The sequence below is a fragment of the Paroedura picta genome, chromosome 2 (assembly GCF_049243985.1).
Source record: "Paroedura picta isolate Pp20150507F chromosome 2, Ppicta_v3.0, whole genome shotgun sequence".
Taxonomy (NCBI): Eukaryota; Metazoa; Chordata; class Lepidosauria; order Squamata; family Gekkonidae; genus Paroedura; species Paroedura picta.
In genome coordinates, this window is record NC_135370.1 from 167,352,315 (window position 1) to 167,370,702 (window position 18,388).

General features: G+C 44.4%; 1 protein-coding gene across 2 annotated transcripts in view; it reads left to right on the top strand.

Annotated features, from left to right (window-relative positions):
• DYNC1H1 (dynein cytoplasmic 1 heavy chain 1) overlaps window positions 1-18,388 on the top strand; it is a 65,504-nt gene that overhangs the window by 34,185 nt on the left and 12,931 nt on the right. The window contains exons 39-61 of one of the 2 annotated variants that reach the window (XM_077323699.1): window positions 404-610; window positions 699-820; window positions 2,053-2,218; window positions 2,326-2,489; window positions 4,439-4,568; window positions 5,576-5,709; window positions 6,056-6,170; window positions 6,292-6,453; window positions 7,905-8,119; window positions 8,686-8,890; window positions 9,162-9,335; window positions 9,442-9,561; window positions 9,871-9,991; window positions 11,314-11,509; window positions 11,652-11,769; window positions 11,982-12,197; window positions 13,029-13,241; window positions 13,740-13,867; window positions 15,215-15,368; window positions 16,039-16,185; window positions 16,281-16,431; window positions 17,023-17,276; window positions 18,250-18,384. In XM_077323699.1, coding sequence (XP_077179814.1) covers window positions 404-610; window positions 699-820; window positions 2,053-2,218; window positions 2,326-2,489; window positions 4,439-4,568; window positions 5,576-5,709; window positions 6,056-6,170; window positions 6,292-6,453; window positions 7,905-8,119; window positions 8,686-8,890; window positions 9,162-9,335; window positions 9,442-9,561; window positions 9,871-9,991; window positions 11,314-11,509; window positions 11,652-11,769; window positions 11,982-12,197; window positions 13,029-13,241; window positions 13,740-13,867; window positions 15,215-15,368; window positions 16,039-16,185; window positions 16,281-16,431; window positions 17,023-17,276; window positions 18,250-18,384 — 3,747 coding nt within the window. Of the gene's footprint in view, window positions 1-403; window positions 611-698; window positions 821-2,052; window positions 2,219-2,325; window positions 2,490-4,438; window positions 4,569-5,575; window positions 5,710-6,055; window positions 6,171-6,291; window positions 6,454-7,904; window positions 8,120-8,685; window positions 8,891-9,161; window positions 9,336-9,441; window positions 9,562-9,870; window positions 9,992-10,696; window positions 10,893-11,313; window positions 11,510-11,651; window positions 11,770-11,981; window positions 12,198-13,028; window positions 13,242-13,739; window positions 13,868-15,214; window positions 15,369-16,038; window positions 16,186-16,280; window positions 16,432-17,022; window positions 17,277-18,249; window positions 18,385-18,388 lie in introns of both variants that reach the window. The other variant, XM_077323698.1, reaches the window with a different exon arrangement.

Below are 18,388 nucleotides of genomic sequence, written 5' to 3' on the forward strand. Positions count from 1 at the left end.
TAAGAGTCTAAAATTTCTCTGGGCACACAAGAGTTCTTGGTCTTGCCTAAAGTAAATCTTATTTGTCCCTTGCCAGTCTCTTGAGCTAATTCTGATCGACCTCAGGATGACTTTTTTCCTAGTCCAGACTGGTGCATAGTTATTTCATTGCAAACCTTAGTTGTATTTCTGAAGATCTTCTCCCAGTCCCAGCTGTGGCTTACAGACTCGTGAGCCCAGATTTTATAAGCACCACTTGTTTTCCCAGTTCTGCAAAGACAGGATGATGCATTCCTTAAATCAATACATATTTGAAAAACTGTTCAAGACCAGGGTACGCCACTGAAATGTTACACTGAAGAAATATAACATATGAATCTCAGTGTGTCCTTTGGCTTCTTTAATCATATCCTTGCATTTTTAGGTGGTTGGATTGAACTTCTCCAGTGCTACTACTCCAGAACTTCTCTTGAAAACCTTTGACCATTACTGCGAATACAGGCGTACGCCAAATGGTGTGGTGCTGGCTCCCGTTCAGCTGGGGAAGTGGCTGGTGCTCTTCTGTGATGAAATCAACCTGCCAGATATGGATAAATACGGCACACAGAGAGTCATTTCCTTCATAAGACAGGCTAGTATGAATTGAATGACGAGTTCAGCTGTCTCATTTGTGTATGACCATGGGTCTCCCCTTATAACCAACCTTTTTATTTCCTCAGATGGTAGAACACGGAGGCTTCTACCGCACATCAGACCAGACATGGGTGAAACTAGAGCGAATTCAGTTTGTTGGCGCTTGTAACCCACCTACAGATCCTGGAAGGAAGCCTCTTTCACACAGGTAATACGTCTGCAGCACAAACCCTAAGTCTACGTGTACAGAACATGTGCCAGTGCTGGATTCTTTTAAACCAGGGGTAGACAAACTGCGGCCCTCCAGATGTCCATGGACCACAATTCCCAGAAGCCCCTGCCAGCGAATGCTGGCAGGGGCTTCTGGGAATTGTAGCCCATGGACATCTGGAGGGCCGCAGTTTGACTACCCCTGTTTTAAACCTTCCTTGTATGAAGCTTCAAGGTTTGAACCCAGTTCCTGTATTTGTACTCTTGTACTTTATTAAGCAGCTAGAGTTAACTTTGCAAATGGACTGATACATTTAGGGCTATAATATAGTAGCCTAATCAGTATCTTTTGAAGTGTATTCGCTGGTGCCATATTTAGTGGAAGAAGGTTTTATCCATCTGGTGTATTTTATTTCATAAGCTGTTGCAGGCACATTCCCTGGAGAAGCAGCATACAAATCCTCTAAATATAAAAATGATCCTTTTTCAGCAGTGGTAAAAATGGGCTGCACTTGGGCTGAGAAACCATGACATGGCACTATCCTTGGTGTGTGATGCAAGGGCAGTTCGGAACACTACTTGATTTATTTATCCCCTGCTTTTCTCTCCAATGAGGACCCATAGCAGCTAACGGTGCAGAAAAGACATGTAACAAGTCAACAGAAAAGATGGAGATCTGAGAGCCAGATTTCATCTCTTTCTGCTGACTGATTTTCTGCTAAGAGTCAAAAGGCAGGAACGCTGACTCTTGTTTGTGTCCGGGGCCTTGTGCTTATGAGCATGCCTAATCCTTAAATATGTATGGCATATCTCTTCTTTTTATAAAAAAATCTTATTTAGTTGCTAGAGTGTAAGGTTTTTTTCTCTTTTTTTGAAAGAAAGGATTTTTTAAAAATGTCTGATCCTTAAGTACCTGTACATAATTGCAACACTTTATTCAACAGTTGCTCACTAGCTAGGTGTCAGAGTCATAACCAATTCCTACCCTAAATTCAAAGGCTGATCAAATAAATGAAGCCATCCAAAGTATTATAGAGCCTGTCTTAAGCATCAGGGCTCCACTGGCAGCCATACAAGATCCAGCAGCTGCCACAGGTCCAATAGTGGCTCCCATAACCTCTTGTTTCCCCCTTAGCTGGCGGTTTTACTGACTTGACTTACAACTTTGAAGGCTTTATATTTAGGCCAATAGGCAAAGTACTGAAGAGCTTCTCTGGCATTCCTCTCTAGATTCCTGCGCCATGTTCCAGTTGTGTATGTGGACTACCCTGGGCCAGCTTCTCTCACTCAAATCTATGGCACTTTCAATCGGGCCATGCTGAGGCTCATCCCATCTCTCCGCACCTACGCAGAGCCTCTCACCGCTGCTATGGTTGAGTTCTATACAATGTCGCAGGTAACGTGGCCGATGCCACCTTTCCGCTTCTTAATAGTAGCTGTAGTGAGGGCAGTGAATAAATGTGCTTTTAACGACTCACAGCTTGGCTTCCTTTGGCTCTTCAGGAAAGGTTTACTCAGGACACGCAGCCGCACTACATCTATTCCCCCCGTGAAATGACTCGATGGGTGAGAGGCATCTTTGAAGCTCTGAGACCGTTGGAAACTTTACCTGTCGAAGGCCTTATTAGAATCTGGGCACACGAAGCTTTGCGTCTCTTCCAAGACAGGTAAAACATGAAAATACCAGCCTGTCGGTGTTCTTTAAAATAGGGTGAAGTCCCATCTACTAAAATACTGAGTCTGCCGAAATAAAATACTATCTCCTTATTTATTTTGGATTCGAGACTGTTAGCCATACTCTCCATGTATGTGGGCTTTCGGGCTGCAGATAACTTTTGTGTTTGTATTGTAACAAGTGAGCCCAGCAATAGATGAACAAAGCTGCATTCATCACAGAGAGATTAGTGTTTTAAACATTTGGCTTCTTGTTTACTGACCAGAAGGTTTCGTGTCATAATACATTTTTCTTATTTGTCCATCATAGGGTTTTTCTTAGGGTTTTTTTCCCCCTCTGTCCTCTGTTCTTAGGGCTTTATTTCATAGAATCATAGAATCATAGAGTTGGAAGGGGCCATACAGGCCATCTAGTCCAAGCCCCTGCTCAACGCAGGATTAGCCCTAAGCATCCTAAAGCACCCAAGAAAAGTGTGCATCCAACCTGTGCTTGAAGACTGCCAGTGAGGGGGAGCTCACCACCTCCTTAGGCAGCCTATTCCACTGCTGAACTACTCTGACTGTGAAACATTTTTTTCCTGATATTTCCCCTCTGTCCATTGCAGCCTTGTAGGGTTTTCAAACAAGAGACGATCAGAGGTGTTTTGCCATTGCCTGCCTCTGTGTAGTGACCCTGGTATTCCCATACAAATACTGACCAGGGCCAACCCTGCTTAGCTTCTGAGATCTGACAAGATTGAACTAACCTGGGATATCCTTGTCAGGGGATGTTAGTCAGTGGATGATCAAAAATACTGCCTTATGTATTCAGAAGATGTTCTTAAAAGGCACTGGTAGCAGACCAATATGTCTGTATCACAACTCTAATATAATAATCTAAAACTATATTAAATTGTTTTGCAAACCTTCCTGCTAAAACAGGTTGTCGTGAGTAAAATCCTTTCCCACACATTTAGAGTGGTGGAATTCTTCAGCATGAATGAAATTGAATATGAATAAATTCAGAGACTGACTCAACGAATTGAATCATCAGAAGTTATTTTACATCCAGTTTTAAGTAATGCAGACTCTGTGACAAGAAACCAAGGTTCTCTTCACATTTGCATGATTCCTGTTCTGCTGAGCATCTGGAACCAAGTGAAACTTCCATGTGTCCGAGCTTTTATGGATGCCTAAAACTGTTCTGGTCCTCAGCTGCAGCTTCTTAGCTACCGTATTTGCCGGCGTATAAGACGACTGGGCGTATAAGACGACCCCCCCAACATTTCCACTCAAATATAGAGTTTGTTGCATTACATTACGGTACTATGGGCCACTATGGGCAGCTATGTCTATCCCAACAGAAGTGCATCCGGCGTATAGGACGACCTTGGAGGCATGTTTTTCAGGGGGGGAAAGTAGTCTTATACACCAGCAAATACTGTAATTGTTTTGGTTGCTTTCCTTGTTTTCATTAATGATCTATTTCGTTATTTTTTTTTATTTCTTAATTGAAAACTGCTTTGAGAATCCCATGGGTTAGTAGGCAGGACAGACAATATATTTACTAATATTGAAATGAATATTCTGAAATTTATCAGTTTTTCATGGCGTGTGGCTTGAATTATGGGCGTATGGATTTGAGATAGGATTGGCATTTACAACACCTGGGTTTAAAATATTAGTTCATAGAAGGTGGACTGAAGGTGTTGAAATCCCTATGGTAGCTGACACATGAATGATCCGCCAGTGGTGTGTATAAGCTGCTGGAAGTGACATACATGCAGAGTTTATGTTCTGCTAGTAATGACTCGACTTCCTGATTGGAAGGAGAGTGGATTTTTTCAGCCTTTCATGTAGTATTAATATTTCACCTGATCACTCTCCTTATATGTTTGCTGGAACCAAATGGAGCTGTTGTTAGCAGATATGTTACTTCATCACTCTTCCATTTCCCCCCTAGGCTTGTGGAAGATGAAGAGAGACGCTGGACTGATGAAAACATTGACATGGTAGCTCTCAAGCATTTCCCCAACATAGACAAAGAGAAAGCGATGTGCAGGCCCATTCTGTACAGCAATTGGTTGTCAAAGGTAAAGGCAGATGATGGATAGAATCACCACTACTTGCTTGCACTTCTAACATTTAAAAAAGCCATTTTTATCACTATTTCGATTGCAAAGTAGATCATTCTAAAGCTTTCCCTCTGAGTGACTTAAATTTTCACTTCTGAACCGAAAGTTGAATGCAGCCTAGGAAACTAAGGAAAAGCAATTGCACTACAAATGGTATTCTGGTTAAACTAAATAAGAGCCTCTTGTGGCGCAGAGTGGTAAGGCAGCCGTCTGAAAGCTCTGCCCATGAGGCTGGGAGTTCAATCCCAGCAGCCGGCTCAAGGTTGACTCAGCCTTCCATCCTTCCGAGGTCGGTAAAATGAGTACCCAGCTTGCTGGGGGGTAAACGGTAATGACTGGGGAAGGCACTGGCAAACCACCCCGTATTGAGTCTGCCATGAAAACGCTAGAGGGTGTCACCCTAAGGGTCAGACATGACTCGGTGCTTGCACAGGGGATACCTTTACCTTAAATAAGAGGCATACAAGGACTGTAATATTATTACCTCTGCCATTGGCTATAGATGTGGAGTTTTGGCCAGAAACCTTTTTTTCTGGGAGTCTTTTGAATCAGGAGGGCTGTTGCTTGAAGGAAAAGGAAAGGCTTCTTTTACATTTGAGTTCCAGTCCCCACTGCCAGTTACTTGGAGAACATCTTGTAAATATTCTAGTTAGCGGGATCCCAAGACATGGCACTAATTGGAATATTTTTGCTTATAATAACATGAGGTACTTGGAAGAGCTTTTGATACAGAGAGATTCCCATCTTGCCTTGTTCTCCCTCTGAAGATGCTAGCCACAAGTTACTGGCGAAATGTCAGAGACTAAAACAAGGGGGCGATCTTTTTGTGAAGGGGAGGCATTTCTTTCATCTCAAAGCATTACCATAAGCAAGAGCAGCTCCAACTCAAACTCTGTGTTGTTTGAGTTTTATCCCTAGAGAGAGAGAGAGGGAATCTGCATTTACTTGTCCATACTGTCTTCTAGGATTACATCCCAGTTGATCAAGAGGAGCTGAGAGACTATGTAAAAGCCAGGCTGAAGGTTTTCTATGAAGAAGAGCTTGACGTACCGCTGGTCTTATTCAATGAAGTCTTGGATCATGTGCTCCGAATTGACAGGTACAGCCAGCTTATGATCCAGATGCGTTTCTGCTAGTAAATGGGAAATCCATTTGGATGTTTTACTGTTTTATGGGATTTTAGATTTATGTAAAGCGCCATGAGTCAGTTGCTCCAGGAGTGGTGGTCTAAAAATTTGAAAATAAATAAATAAAAATAAAGGGGAGACCATTCATCCTGGGTCTTGGACCAGTAAATGAAAGTTTGAGAAAGACCGTGAATGGGGCCTAAGGTTCATCTTCAGGTATCATGTGCCAGTAATGCATCAAGTATTTGAATAGGAAAAGGCAGCAAATTTAATTCTTACTCTGAATCAAAGTGTCTCTCTCTCTTGTTCTCTCTCAAGGATCTTCCGTCAGCCTCAGGGACATTTGCTTCTGATCGGCGTTAGTGGAGCTGGGAAAACTACTCTCTCACGATTTGTGGCTTGGATGAATGGCTTAAGTGTCTACCAAATTAAGGTTGGTATGCCCCCTTTTCTAACACTTCCCCCACCAAAAAAAGAATAAAGTTTGTGCTCCTTCTTAAATCTTGTAGGGCATATAAAAGCTATAAGATGTTAATGATAACTGATGTTTATAGGTGCATAGAAAATACACTGGAGAAGACTTTGATGAAGATCTAAGAACAGTGTTGAGACGCTCTGGCTGCAAGAACGAGAAAATCGCATTCATAATGGATGAATCAAATGTACTCGATTCTGGGTTCCTGGAGAGAATGAATACTCTTCTGGCCAATGGAGAGGTAACTTTATTTGTAACTGAGTTGGCCAAAGGCTGGACTTCTGGTACTGCAAATTTTCAGTGGGAAAACAAAACCCCAACTTATTAAAAGTAGTCAACTTCTATTCAAGTTGCCAGAAATGTTGCCATTATATTACATGGAAAGGGAATTACAGCCATAATCTGCCGCTAATCAATCATGCTTTTTCTTATAATTTTGTTTATCTATTTAGAACACTTATGAGTTGCATTCCTACCTTGCGGAACTCACAGTGGCTTACAATAGGAATAAAACAATGATTATTAAAAGCTTGTAGACCCCAATTGAAAATCTCCAGTTAGGACTGCCAGCAAATAAAAACTAGGTTAATCAAATGCTCTCCTCAACAAAATTGTCTTCAGCTATCTCTTGAAGATCAGAAATGAGGGAGCCAGGCACATTCCCTTAATAGTGAAGCTGAGCTGCTCCCAAAAAGACCCTTTCTCATCTGCCCACCAAATAAGCATTTTTAATTGGTGGGAAAGTCAGGAGGGCTTCTCACCAGTACTAATTCCCAGGCAGGAGCATGTAGGAAAAGATGACTTTCAAATATCCGGTCTGCAAGCCATCCAGGGCTTTAAAGGACAAAGTCTTGAACTGGGCTCAGTAGCTGATCACTAACCAATGTAATTAGGGTCATATCAGAAGCACATGCTCCCAGCAACTGGCCCTGGCCAGCAGTCTAGCCGCAGCATTCTGTAATGGCTGCAGCTTCCAAATGCTCTTCAAGAGTAGCCCTAAGGAGAGTCCATTGCAGTAATTTGGTCTAGATATAACTAAGACATGTACCACTGTGGCTAGATCGGACTGAACCAGGACACGGCTAACACACCAACTGAAGCTGGGCAGAAGCACTCTGAGTCACCGCATTCAGCTGATTTGCTAGGGTGACTGCTGTGCTAAGCAGCATTCCATGCTGCGAACCTGGATTTTTCTCCCATCTAGGACAGGAGCGATGTGTAGTCCTTTGTCTGCTGTTCTACTAACCCAGAGAACCCATGTCTTGTCAGGATTAAGTTTCTACCCACATAGGAATGGGTAATGTCTGCATATTGGTGACATCACAGTCCATACTCCCTGATGGACCTGTCCCAGTGGCTTCATATACATATTAAATAGCTTGGGGATAGGATCGAACCCTGCAGAGTTCAGGAAGCTGACAACTAAGGAGCAGGGCAGGAGTCCCCCAACACTACCACCTGAGACCAACTTCCCTTTGACTGAATATTGTATTACAGCAGAGTTTTGGGGTGGGAGGGGGGGGAGTCTTCTAATCACATGGCCTGGTTTCAGAGGCTCTGGTTCTAATGCCCCTCATGTCCCGTATGACCTTGCCTTTGGAATCCGACATTTCCCCCCAGGAAATTCTATGGGATACCCACTCAGAAAATGGCATCATTTAGCTTGAATAACTTGTGTATCCCTCAAATTAGGTTCCTGGCCTGTTTGAAGGCGATGAATACGCCACTCTTATGACGCAGTGTAAGGAAGGGGCTCAGAAAGAGGGCTTGATGTTGGATTCACACGAAGAGCTTTATAAGTGGTTCACCAGCCAAGTCATTCGCAATCTCCATGTCGTCTTCACCATGAACCCGTCTTCTGAAGGCTTGAAAGACAGGGCGGCCACGTCTCCGGCTCTCTTCAACAGGTACACAAGCTTCTCATTCTTTGTCATGGTCTCTGTGCATCACACTGATAGGATCTCAGGTGTGCAGCTTTGGAAACTTTCAGAGCTGACAATGTTTTTGGCTCAAACGCCACTCATTCTAGCAGTGCATATAAACTGTACGAGCAGAGCCACCTCCTGCCCTTAGTTCTTTGGGAAGTGTTGCAGCAGGAAGCTCTTTGGAAATTTCTCTGTCAATAGTTATGAATATATTTTTTTATTTGCTTGCTTTCAGTTCTAACACAATACTTAGATAACTGAGACAAGGGCAGGTCTTTTAGAGCAGGGGTAGTCAACCTGTGGTCCTCCAGATGTTCATGGACTACAATTCCCAAACGCTGGCAGGGGCTCGTGGGAATTGTAGTCCATGAACATCTGGAGGACCACAGGTTGACTACCTCTGTTTTAGAGAAATCACATGCCTGTGGCACAGCAGAACTTTCAAACTTGCTTGCCTGTGGGGGAAAGCAGCACGGTGTCTGAAAACACATGAATTAAATTCCGAAATAGAGGGTAAGGCACTCAGAAATTGCCTCTTTCTTGCTTAGGTGTGTCTTGAACTGGTTCGGAGACTGGTCTACTGAGGCCCTTTATCAAGTTGGCAAAGAGTTCACCAGCAAAATGGATCTTGAAAAGCCAAACTACATTGTGCCCGACTACATGCCAGTTGTCTATGATAAGCTGCCTCAGCCCCCCTCCCACAGGGAAGCCATTGTAAACAGCTGTGTGTTCGTTCATCAGACCCTTCACCAGGTGAGCTTTCCTCTTTGCTTTTTGTCGCTTGTTCTTCTGAGCAGCTTGCTCCATCTTGCTGTCTGTAAAAGTCGCAGAACGGGCTCCAGTTCATAGAATCACAGAATCATAGAGTTGGAAGTGGCCATACAGGCCATCTAGTCCAACCCTCTGCAGCCCAAAGCATCCTCTAAAGCAAAACACCCTAAAGCATCCTTCTCCCTGAAGCTTAACACAAGGGATTTCTAAACGAGCGCTGTGACATCCGTGCACTTTCTGTTTCCTCTGGCAGGCGAACGCTCGCCTCGCAAAACGCGGAGGCAGGACTATGGCCATCACTCCTCGCCATTATTTGGACTTCATCAACCACTATGCCAATTTATTCAACGAGAAAAGGAGCGAGTTGGAAGAACAGCAGATGCACCTGAACGTCGGCCTTAGGAAGATCAAGGAAACAGTCGACCAGGTAGAAACCTTAAGGAACAAAAACAAAATCTTCCTTCACAATTCGAGGAAACGGTGTCGTGTTCTCCCAGATCTTGATGTGACTGAGAATCTGTCCCTTGTCTCAGGTGGAGGAATTGCGCCGTGACTTGAGAATCAAAAGCCAGGAGCTGGAAGTCAAGAACGCAGCCGCTAATGACAAGCTGAAAAAGATGGTGAAAGATCAGCAAGAGGCAGAAAAGAAAAAGGTAGGGAAAGCTTTTTAATGCGCAATTGCATGCCAGCTGTCTTAAATGCACTGTAGCCTGCATACAAGGGATCGTAGAATTGTGGAGTTGGAAGGACCTCCAGGGTCATCTAGTCCAACCTCTTCCACAATGCGGAAAACGCACAACTCCCTGCCCACCCATAGGGACCCTAATTTCATGCCCAGATGATGTCCCTCCCCCCAGAAAGGGAAACCAGAATCCCTGGCCAGTCTGGCTTGGAAGAAATTTGCCTCCTGAACCCAAAGTAACAAACAGCATTTCCTTCATCCTGTGTAACTTTGCTTGTAGGTTATGAGCCAAGACATCCAGGAACAGCTGCACAAACAGCAGGAGGTCATTGCAGACAAGCAGATGAGCGTGAAGGAAGATCTGGATAAAGTCGAGCCTGCTGTCATTGAGGCACAGAATGGTATGTCCCATCTAGACTTCTGCTTCAGACAGCGGGCGGGTTCATGCTTCTGGATGGGCTGTCCTAGCAATAGTTCACTTTTAGTGCAGACCCTAACCGAAGTTTAATAATGGCCTCCAGTGTTAATGGGTCCCAGGCAGTCAGTGTTTTGATTAATAGTGTTAAGTATTGTTCTGTCCTACTGAAACCTTAACAAAGTTTTCCGGAGTACTAGGTCATATTGCTGTAATACGGTTTTAGATCACATGACCTATTAATTTACAGTGGTGCTTTTAAAGACGTTAAAAGGCTTTAGACTGCAAAATGCCTACTTTAAAAGTGATTTTGCTGCAGCGCATGTGGCTGCTGCTTCTGGCTGTAAGCTGCACACCTGCTTGCAGAAAAACGATTGCCCGTTAATTGTTCCTTTGCATATTAGAAACAGAATTACTGAAGGATGAGAACCTGAAAAATTAGCACACATCTATGATCCTTCTGTTCTTCCTTGCAAACTCCGTCAGTCAGTGAAAAAACAATGACCTGTCAGACCGTGCTATTTGATTTTTGTTTCACTTTTGAATAAGCAAACTTGATTTGTGCTGAAGCTTGAACTCTTTCAAATCCTCCTCCTCTTGAGAATTGCTAATCGGCTTGCTGTCTCCTTGTTTTCTCCCAAATCAATGTCCTTTCCTCTCCTGGTTTGAATCGGGGCTTGCTCCTGCCTAGCTGTTAAATCAATAAAGAAGCAACACCTGGTAGAGGTCCGGTCTATGGCCAACCCTCCTGCGGCAGTGAAGCTGGCCCTAGAGTCCATCTGTCTGCTCTTGGGCGAAAGCACAACTGACTGGAAACAGATACGCTCCATCATTATGCGGGAAAACTTCATCCCCACCATTGTAAACTTTTCAGCTGAGGAGATCAGGTGAATAACTGCAAGTACACAGCGGCTGCTGCTGGGAACAGAAAGAAATTGTTCTTGAGGGACTCTGCAAGAAAACAAGGGAGATACTACAGTATTTTATATGCACACACACAGATATATATATATATTTTTAAGGGGAGCATACTAATTCCAGGAACCATGCTGGTCTGCAATAGAGCAGCAAGATTTGAGTCCAGTAGCACTCCAGAGACCCACAAGATTTCACAGGTAATAAATTTTCTGGGGTCGAAGCTCCTGCTGTCTGGTTGAAGAAGGGAGCTTTGAGTCCCAAAAGCTTGTGCTCTTAACGAGAACTCACTGGTGGTCTCAGAACCGAAGTTTCTTTCTCCCATTCCCAGCGGCAGCCTGGGCACATGTTGGCGTTGCATGCTGAATGCTTTTCTCCATCCCCCTTTACCAGCCGTGAGCTCTATAAAGAAGCAGCACCTTGTCGAAGTAAGAACCATGGCGAACCCGCCCGGTGCGGTAAAACTGGCTTTAGAATCAATCTGTCTCTTGCTGGGTGAGGAGACAAATGACTGGAGAAAGATCAGGCCAGTTATTCTCAAAGATAATTTCATCAGCAGCATTGTCAACTTTAATATCGAAGATATGAGGTATTTGGGCTTTCTCAGTTTTTACCTACCGTGGTGACGGGCTGTCCAGTAGTCTTGGTGGTAGTGAATGCACGTCGGAGGATGCAGCAAACTCTTGGCAGACAGTTCCTCAACCTCTTTGTTTCACCTCCTCCTCTTCCAGTGATGCCATACGGGACAAGATGAAGAAGAACTACTTGTCGAATCCAAGCTACAATTACGAAATAGTGAACAGAGCATCCCTGGCCTGTGGTCCTATGGTGAAATGGGCTATTGCACAGGTAAATGTCATGTGGAGGGAGATGATGCAGCACCGTGAGAATTGTGTAGTGATTTGGGAAGTGATGGGAAGGGGTGGAAAGCTGCTTGCCAAGATTCACTCTTGGCAGTTAACTCCGCAGTCCTTTGGTAGTCCCACAGTGGCTTCTGCAGTAGCAAAGCTTGTGACTAAGCAACCTAGGGCATAGGCTGATGTCACCTCCTCGTGTCCCAGCTGAACTACGCCGACATGTTGAAACGAGTGGAACCCCTGCGGAATGAGCTGCAGAAGCTGGAGGACGATGCCAAGGACAACCAGCAGAAGGCGAATGAAGTGGAGCAGATGATCCGAGATCTGGAGGCCAGTATCGCCCGCTACAAGGAGGAGTATGCCGTGCTGATTTCGGAAGCTCAAGCGATTAAGGCAGACCTGGCTGCTGTAGAGGCAAAGGTAAGTCCCCCACCCCCACCCCCTTTCAAGGCAAGAGCCTTTGCATACCCACCCTGGTCTCCCATCCCAGTTACAAACAAGGGGAAACTCCACTTAGTTTCTGAGACCTGGTGAAATTGGGCCATCCAGATCAGGGCTCTTTAATATGTATCCCCTTCATTTATTCACGTTCTTATGTGATTAATTGACTAGCAACAAGTGCCTGGTGCTCTCCTGGGTTTTCAGAGGGAGTGTCACATCCCCGCTTTGAACAGCCATTCCTCTTTTTCTTTACATTCCATTATTTCTTTTTTTAAAAGTATGATTTCTACCGCCTCACACAATTTACCCTATAGTCAGTTGAAGAGCAAAATATTTGTTTCTTGAGAGCTACAGGCCAGACCCGGCCTAATAGCAAAAGGGGGTGGAGGTGACACTTCCTGGTGGCCAGAAAGGCCCATGTGGGTCCAGGAGGAGGTGTTAAACAGAAAAGCATTATTGAATTCTTGATTTGCAGGAGGCATTAGCACTGCATAGAAAACCTTTTTTTAACAAACCTTTTCAGTGGTTTTTGTTTCAGAGGTTGGCCATGTTGGTCTGCAGTAAAAAGACTCAAGCCCAGTAGCAACTTTACCAACAAGATTTTCAGGAAATAGGCTTTCAAGACTCAAAACTCCCTTCATCAGTGTTTCTGTGATACATCTTAAGCAGTACTTTGCTACTGCTGCCCCCCCACATTCCTTAAATATGATTTTATACTGGACCTATAACAACCTGGTCAGTGGCTTACTTCATGTGGGGGGCTTTGATCTAGCCTTTTTTCCTAAGCCTGTCGACCTATTTTGCTTCCAGGTAAACCGTAGCACAGCTCTGCTGAAGAGCTTGTCTGCTGAACGTGAAAGATGGGAGAAAACAAGTGAAACCTTCAAGAACCAGATGTCCACCATTGCAGGGGACTGCTTGCTTTCAGGAGCGTTTATTGCTTACGCTGGCTACTTTGACCAGCAAATGCGTCAAAACCTCTTCACAACGTGGTCCCACCATTTGCAGCAAGCAAATATCCAGGTAAGAAGCTGTGTCCTACAGGTCATAAAAAAACAAAGTCCTGGCATTTCTTCTATTTTTTCCCCTTGTACTCCATTCTTCCTCTCTCAAGCTCAGACCAGCTTATGTATGTTTCCCATATGACCAGCTGGACTTGCTTCAGCCTGAGGAGAATTGTCATGTGCCTTCAGACTATTGTCTACAGTTCAAAGTGCTGCGGCATTTGAGCAATTTGGGGATATGGAAAGTGCTTCCCTCTCTCTAGGGTTGCCAGCGTCAACTAACAATTGGTGATAAAATTCCATCTCCTTTGAAGACTCACTGCAGGGGGTGGGTTTGCCGCTGATGATGCATCTTCTTCTAGGCAAGTCTTGTCACAAAACAGCTCTGTTTTCAGGGGTAACAACCAGTCACACACCTAGCCTGTAACCTGCAAGAAGCAGATTCATTGTCTTGCCCACAAGAGTGGTGAACCCTTTGGTACTGCTTTACTGAATCTCAGCAATTCTTAATCTACAGTTCCGTACAGATATTGCTAGAACTGAATACCTGTCCAACGCAGATGAACGCCTTCGCTGGCAGGCAAGCTCCCTGCCTGCCGATGACTTGTGCACAGAAAACGCGATTATGCTCAAGCGATTCAACAGGTAATTTGCTGTTTTGTGCATATCGGTAACTCCTCTGAAAGTGGCCACCAAGTGTACTACTTGAGCACATCTATCATTTATTATGCCTTTCCAAACTTTCTGGTAAAGGGAGTATTTTTGGAAGTGCTGGGATTTGGACAACGCAATCAAATGCTCCCGATTATTGTCCAAACTTCCTATCCAAATGCCCACAAAGGATTCCATGTGACACCATTAATTTATGGAACATGTTGCCTAAGGATGTTGAGAGGGCCACTAACATAAAGGGACGTATGCTTGTTTAATGGAGGATTTCTGTGTGTGAGTAAAAAAATGGAAGCTTCATGTCCAGAGATTATGGACTTAGTAAATTATGTTGGGTGATAGTTTGCTCCTCCATCTTGTGGGTTATTACGTGTACTGCCGTCGTTTTTATGGGGGGGGGTGTGTGAATTAATTAATTAATTAATTGCCATGACCAAGCTTGCAAAGGACAACAGGCTGGGATATTGGTGGTAACAAAAATTTTCAGTGGCGGGATCTGATGTAATGTGGTACTTCATAGAGCAAATTAAATTAAAAATGAATATTGCTCTTCATCTTTTTGTGAGCTTGAATCCAGTAGCACCTTAAAGATGAACATGTTTTCCAGGGTGTAAGCTCTCAAGAGTCCAAGCTGTCTTACCTGATCAAGAGGGCTTTGACCTTAGAAATCTTGTTGGTCTTGTTGGGCTTGAGTGGTGCTTTTCTGCTGGAGAAAAACACAGCTGTGATGGTGGGAAGAGCCACCAAGTTGCAGCCAACTTGTGGCAGCCCTGTAGGGTTTTCAAGGTGAGAGATGTTCAGAGGTGGTTTGCCATTGCCTCCTCTGCGTAGCACCCCTGGCCTTCTGTGGTGGTCTCTCGTGCAAGTTGGCCCTGCTTAGCTTCTGAGATGGAGGTAACCGGTGAGGGCTCCCAACACCACTACCCACCTGTAAAACAAGTGGGACACAAGAAATGCACATCTTTGTGCACAAGGCATCCAAGATAAATGTTGCCCAATTCAATCATTCCAGGGATGCCCACACAACTGCATAGAATTTTAAAGGATTGTGGCAGAAAGGGAGAGGCAGGGAAGTCTGTTCCGCAAGCAGAGGCCTCTGGGTTGTCCTTTTGGATTCAGCCCATCATCTTTGAAGTAAAAACTAACCAGAGCCACCATCTTTGCTACTACAATAACAAATTGCACATGAGAAGCCTTGAGTCTGTGAAAGATAACTAATAAGTCTTGTAAAATTGTGTTTTTAAGATAAGCATTTTTATTGTATGTTAGGCAAACCTTCTTAAGTCTTAACTAATATCGTAAGTAATTTGACATTTTCTTCAGGTATCCCCTGATCATCGATCCCTCCGGGCAAGCGACAGAATTCATCATGAATGAATATAAGGACCGGAAGATAACTCGTACCAGCTTCTTAGATGACGCTTTCCGGAAGAACTTGGAGAGTGCTTTACGGTTTGGTAATCCTTTGCTTGTCCAGGTGAGTTGCAGCTACAAGCAACGTCTTCGTTATGAGCTGAATCCCCATTTCCAATTATTTCCCTCTTGAGAAATCAAGCCAGAGCTTAGTCAGTTTATAAATTACAGAGGTCTTAACAAATAAAAGTTGTGTCCTGTTCAAAGCTCTTGCAATCCATGGCCTAGCTGCTCCTGTGCTGCCTTCTAACACTGTACGATACATAGAAAGTCCTGCACAACCCTCATTGAAGCTAATGGGCTAGATCCAGACTAAACCTTTTGATAATAGAAGATGTAATTTCTACTAATCTCCTACTCCTGCTGCAGATCCCCAATTTGCCTCCATACTGTTCCTGGCCCCTGGGACCAGCACTTCACAGAGAGCAAAAAAACATAGATGGGAGGTGAAGCAGGAAAGTTCTGCCTTCTTTTAGCAGAAAACTTAGTCTGGATCCAACCCAAGCAGAGACTGCTGAAGGAGTTTGCCATTGGTGGCCATGAAGCCCACATAGCATGTTGCTTTTGAAATTAAGGAGGCAGCTTGTGAAATTGCATGAAGCCTTGCCTTTTTGAATGCCAAAATCACTTTTTTGATTCTGGCTCATGCGTGCATTCCAGTTGTTACTAGCTCAACAATTATCCTTCATCGGTATTCTGCTAACGTATTGTCCCTCTCTGAACTTCTTATCCAGGATGTGGAGAGCTACGACCCTGTCCTGAATCCTGTGCTGAACCGAGAGGTCCGGAGAACTGGTGGCCGCGTCCTTATTACCCTGGGAGATCAGGATATCGATTTGTCGCCATCCTTTGTCATTTTCCTCTCCACCAGGGACCCAACAGTAAGGAAGTAGCATTTTGCATGGTTTAATCCAGCGGTAGAATGGAAGGGGGAGAACATGCTTTAAAAAGACACTGTTGCATTGTGTCTCGGTAGGTTGAGTTTCCACCTGATCTCTGTTCCCGTGTGACGTTTGTGAACTTCACCGTAACTCGCAGCAGCTTGCAGAGCCAGTGCCTGAACGAGGTGTTGAAAGCAGAAAGACCAGATGTGGACGAGAAGCGTTCTGATCTCCTCAAACTTCAAGGTATGACATTAAGATGTCAACTCTTGAGGGGTGTGCACTTGCCATAGCTATCTCAATCTTAATACTGTATGTCGGTGGCAGAACATCTTAAAGCATGGACAGCCTAAAGCAGTGGCTCTCAATCTTCCTAATGCCGCGACCCTTTAATACAGTTCCTCATGTTGTGGTGACCCCCCAGCCATAAAATCATGCAATTGTTCTTTCACAGAAATTAAACCGAAATTGACCAATGCTGTGAAGATCCATGGTTAATGATATACATTAGTTTTTTTTCGGGGTTTCTCAGTTCAGTTCTGCCTCTGCCGAGCTGTGCCACCACCTGGAGCGCCTGGGGGAGACTGCGCTGTGCTGGAGGCACTGCTGGAGCAGCTGGTGGCTGAGCACAGGTGCCTGCAGGAGGAGCAACAACAGTGGCAGCACACCCCCCCCCCCCGGCCGAAATACTTGCCCTGCCACGACCTCTGTGAAAGGGTCGTTCAACCCCCAAAGGGGTCCCGACCCCCAGGTTGAGAAGCACTGTCCTAAAGCTTATCAAATTTTGTACTGATTTGGCTTGGATGAGACTTGAAAGTCCTCTTTTTATACTTAAAGGTGAATTCCAGTTGCGTTTGCGCCAGTTAGAGAAGTCCCTTCTCCAAGCCCTCAACGAAGTAAAGGGTCGGATCTTGGATGATGACACCATAATAACGACCCTGGAGAACCTGAAGAAAGAGGCAGCTGAAGTTACCAGGAAAGTAGAGGAGACAGACATTGTCATGCAAGAAGTGGAAACGGTGTCTCAGCAGTATCTTCCACTTTCTACGGCTTGTAGCAGTATCTACTTCACAATGGAGTCGCTCAAGCAGGTATTGAAGGGGTTCTCTCTCACATTTTGAGCAAAGCATAGCTAGAGGAATTGGTGCATAGAATCAGGGGGTCAGTAGAGGGCTGGATGAGTGCGAACCAGATGAAATTGAATCTCAACAGAGGTGTTTTCGGTTTGTGGAAAGGTAGACCAAAAGAGAATTCAGATCTCCCCTGCCTTGAATGTGGTTGTGCACCCCTTGAAAAGCCATGATTGCAGTTTGGAAGTGCTGGTCAACACAGCAGTCATCTTAGAAAACCAGGTGGTAGCAGTGATCTCGAGTGCTTTTGCCCATTCCTAGATCAATCAGATCTAGCCACAGCGATCCATGCCTTAGTTATATCTAGACTGGATTACTGCAGTGTGCTCTACTTAGGGGCTACCCTTGAAGGGTATTCAGAACCAGCAGCCAGTGCAGAACTCTGGGCTGGGTGGAGCCAGCTATAAGGACCATGTGATCCTGATATTACATGGTAATATTACAGCAATTTCATAGGTTACCAATCCCTTCCCGAGTCCTAAGGGTGTCATTTTTTACTTTTAAAGGCCTTAAATGTCTTGGGAACAGGTTATCTTGAAGGGCTGTGTTCCTCTGTATGTCCCTGCCAGGGAATTAAGACCACAGGGAGAGGCCCTCCTGACTGTCCCATCAACCAAATAAGCTTGGTTAGTGAGCACGTGAGAGAGGCCTTTTCAGAAGCAGTCATAGAAAAACCTCCCCAGAGAACTGCGCTAGGGAACCTCACCATTGATCTTTAGGGAGCAGCTAAAGACGATTTTATTTAGGACTTCATTTGACTAAATCAGCCCTAAATTGTGATTTAAAATGTGATCTGCGTTATTATGTATTTTTATTAATAATATTGTAGGAAGACAGACAGCTAACAAATATTTTTTTTATTAAATAGAAGTAGATACGACAGCATCCTGCTTGTTTCCTTGTTGTCTTAAAAATCTTTTTTTTTTTTTTTCAGATTCACTTCCTGTACCAGTATTCTCTCCAGTTCTTCCTGGACATCTATCACAACGTCTTGTATGAGAATTCGAATCTGAAGGGTATTACAGACCACACGCAGCGTCTCTCCATCATCACAAAAGATCTCTTCCAGGTTC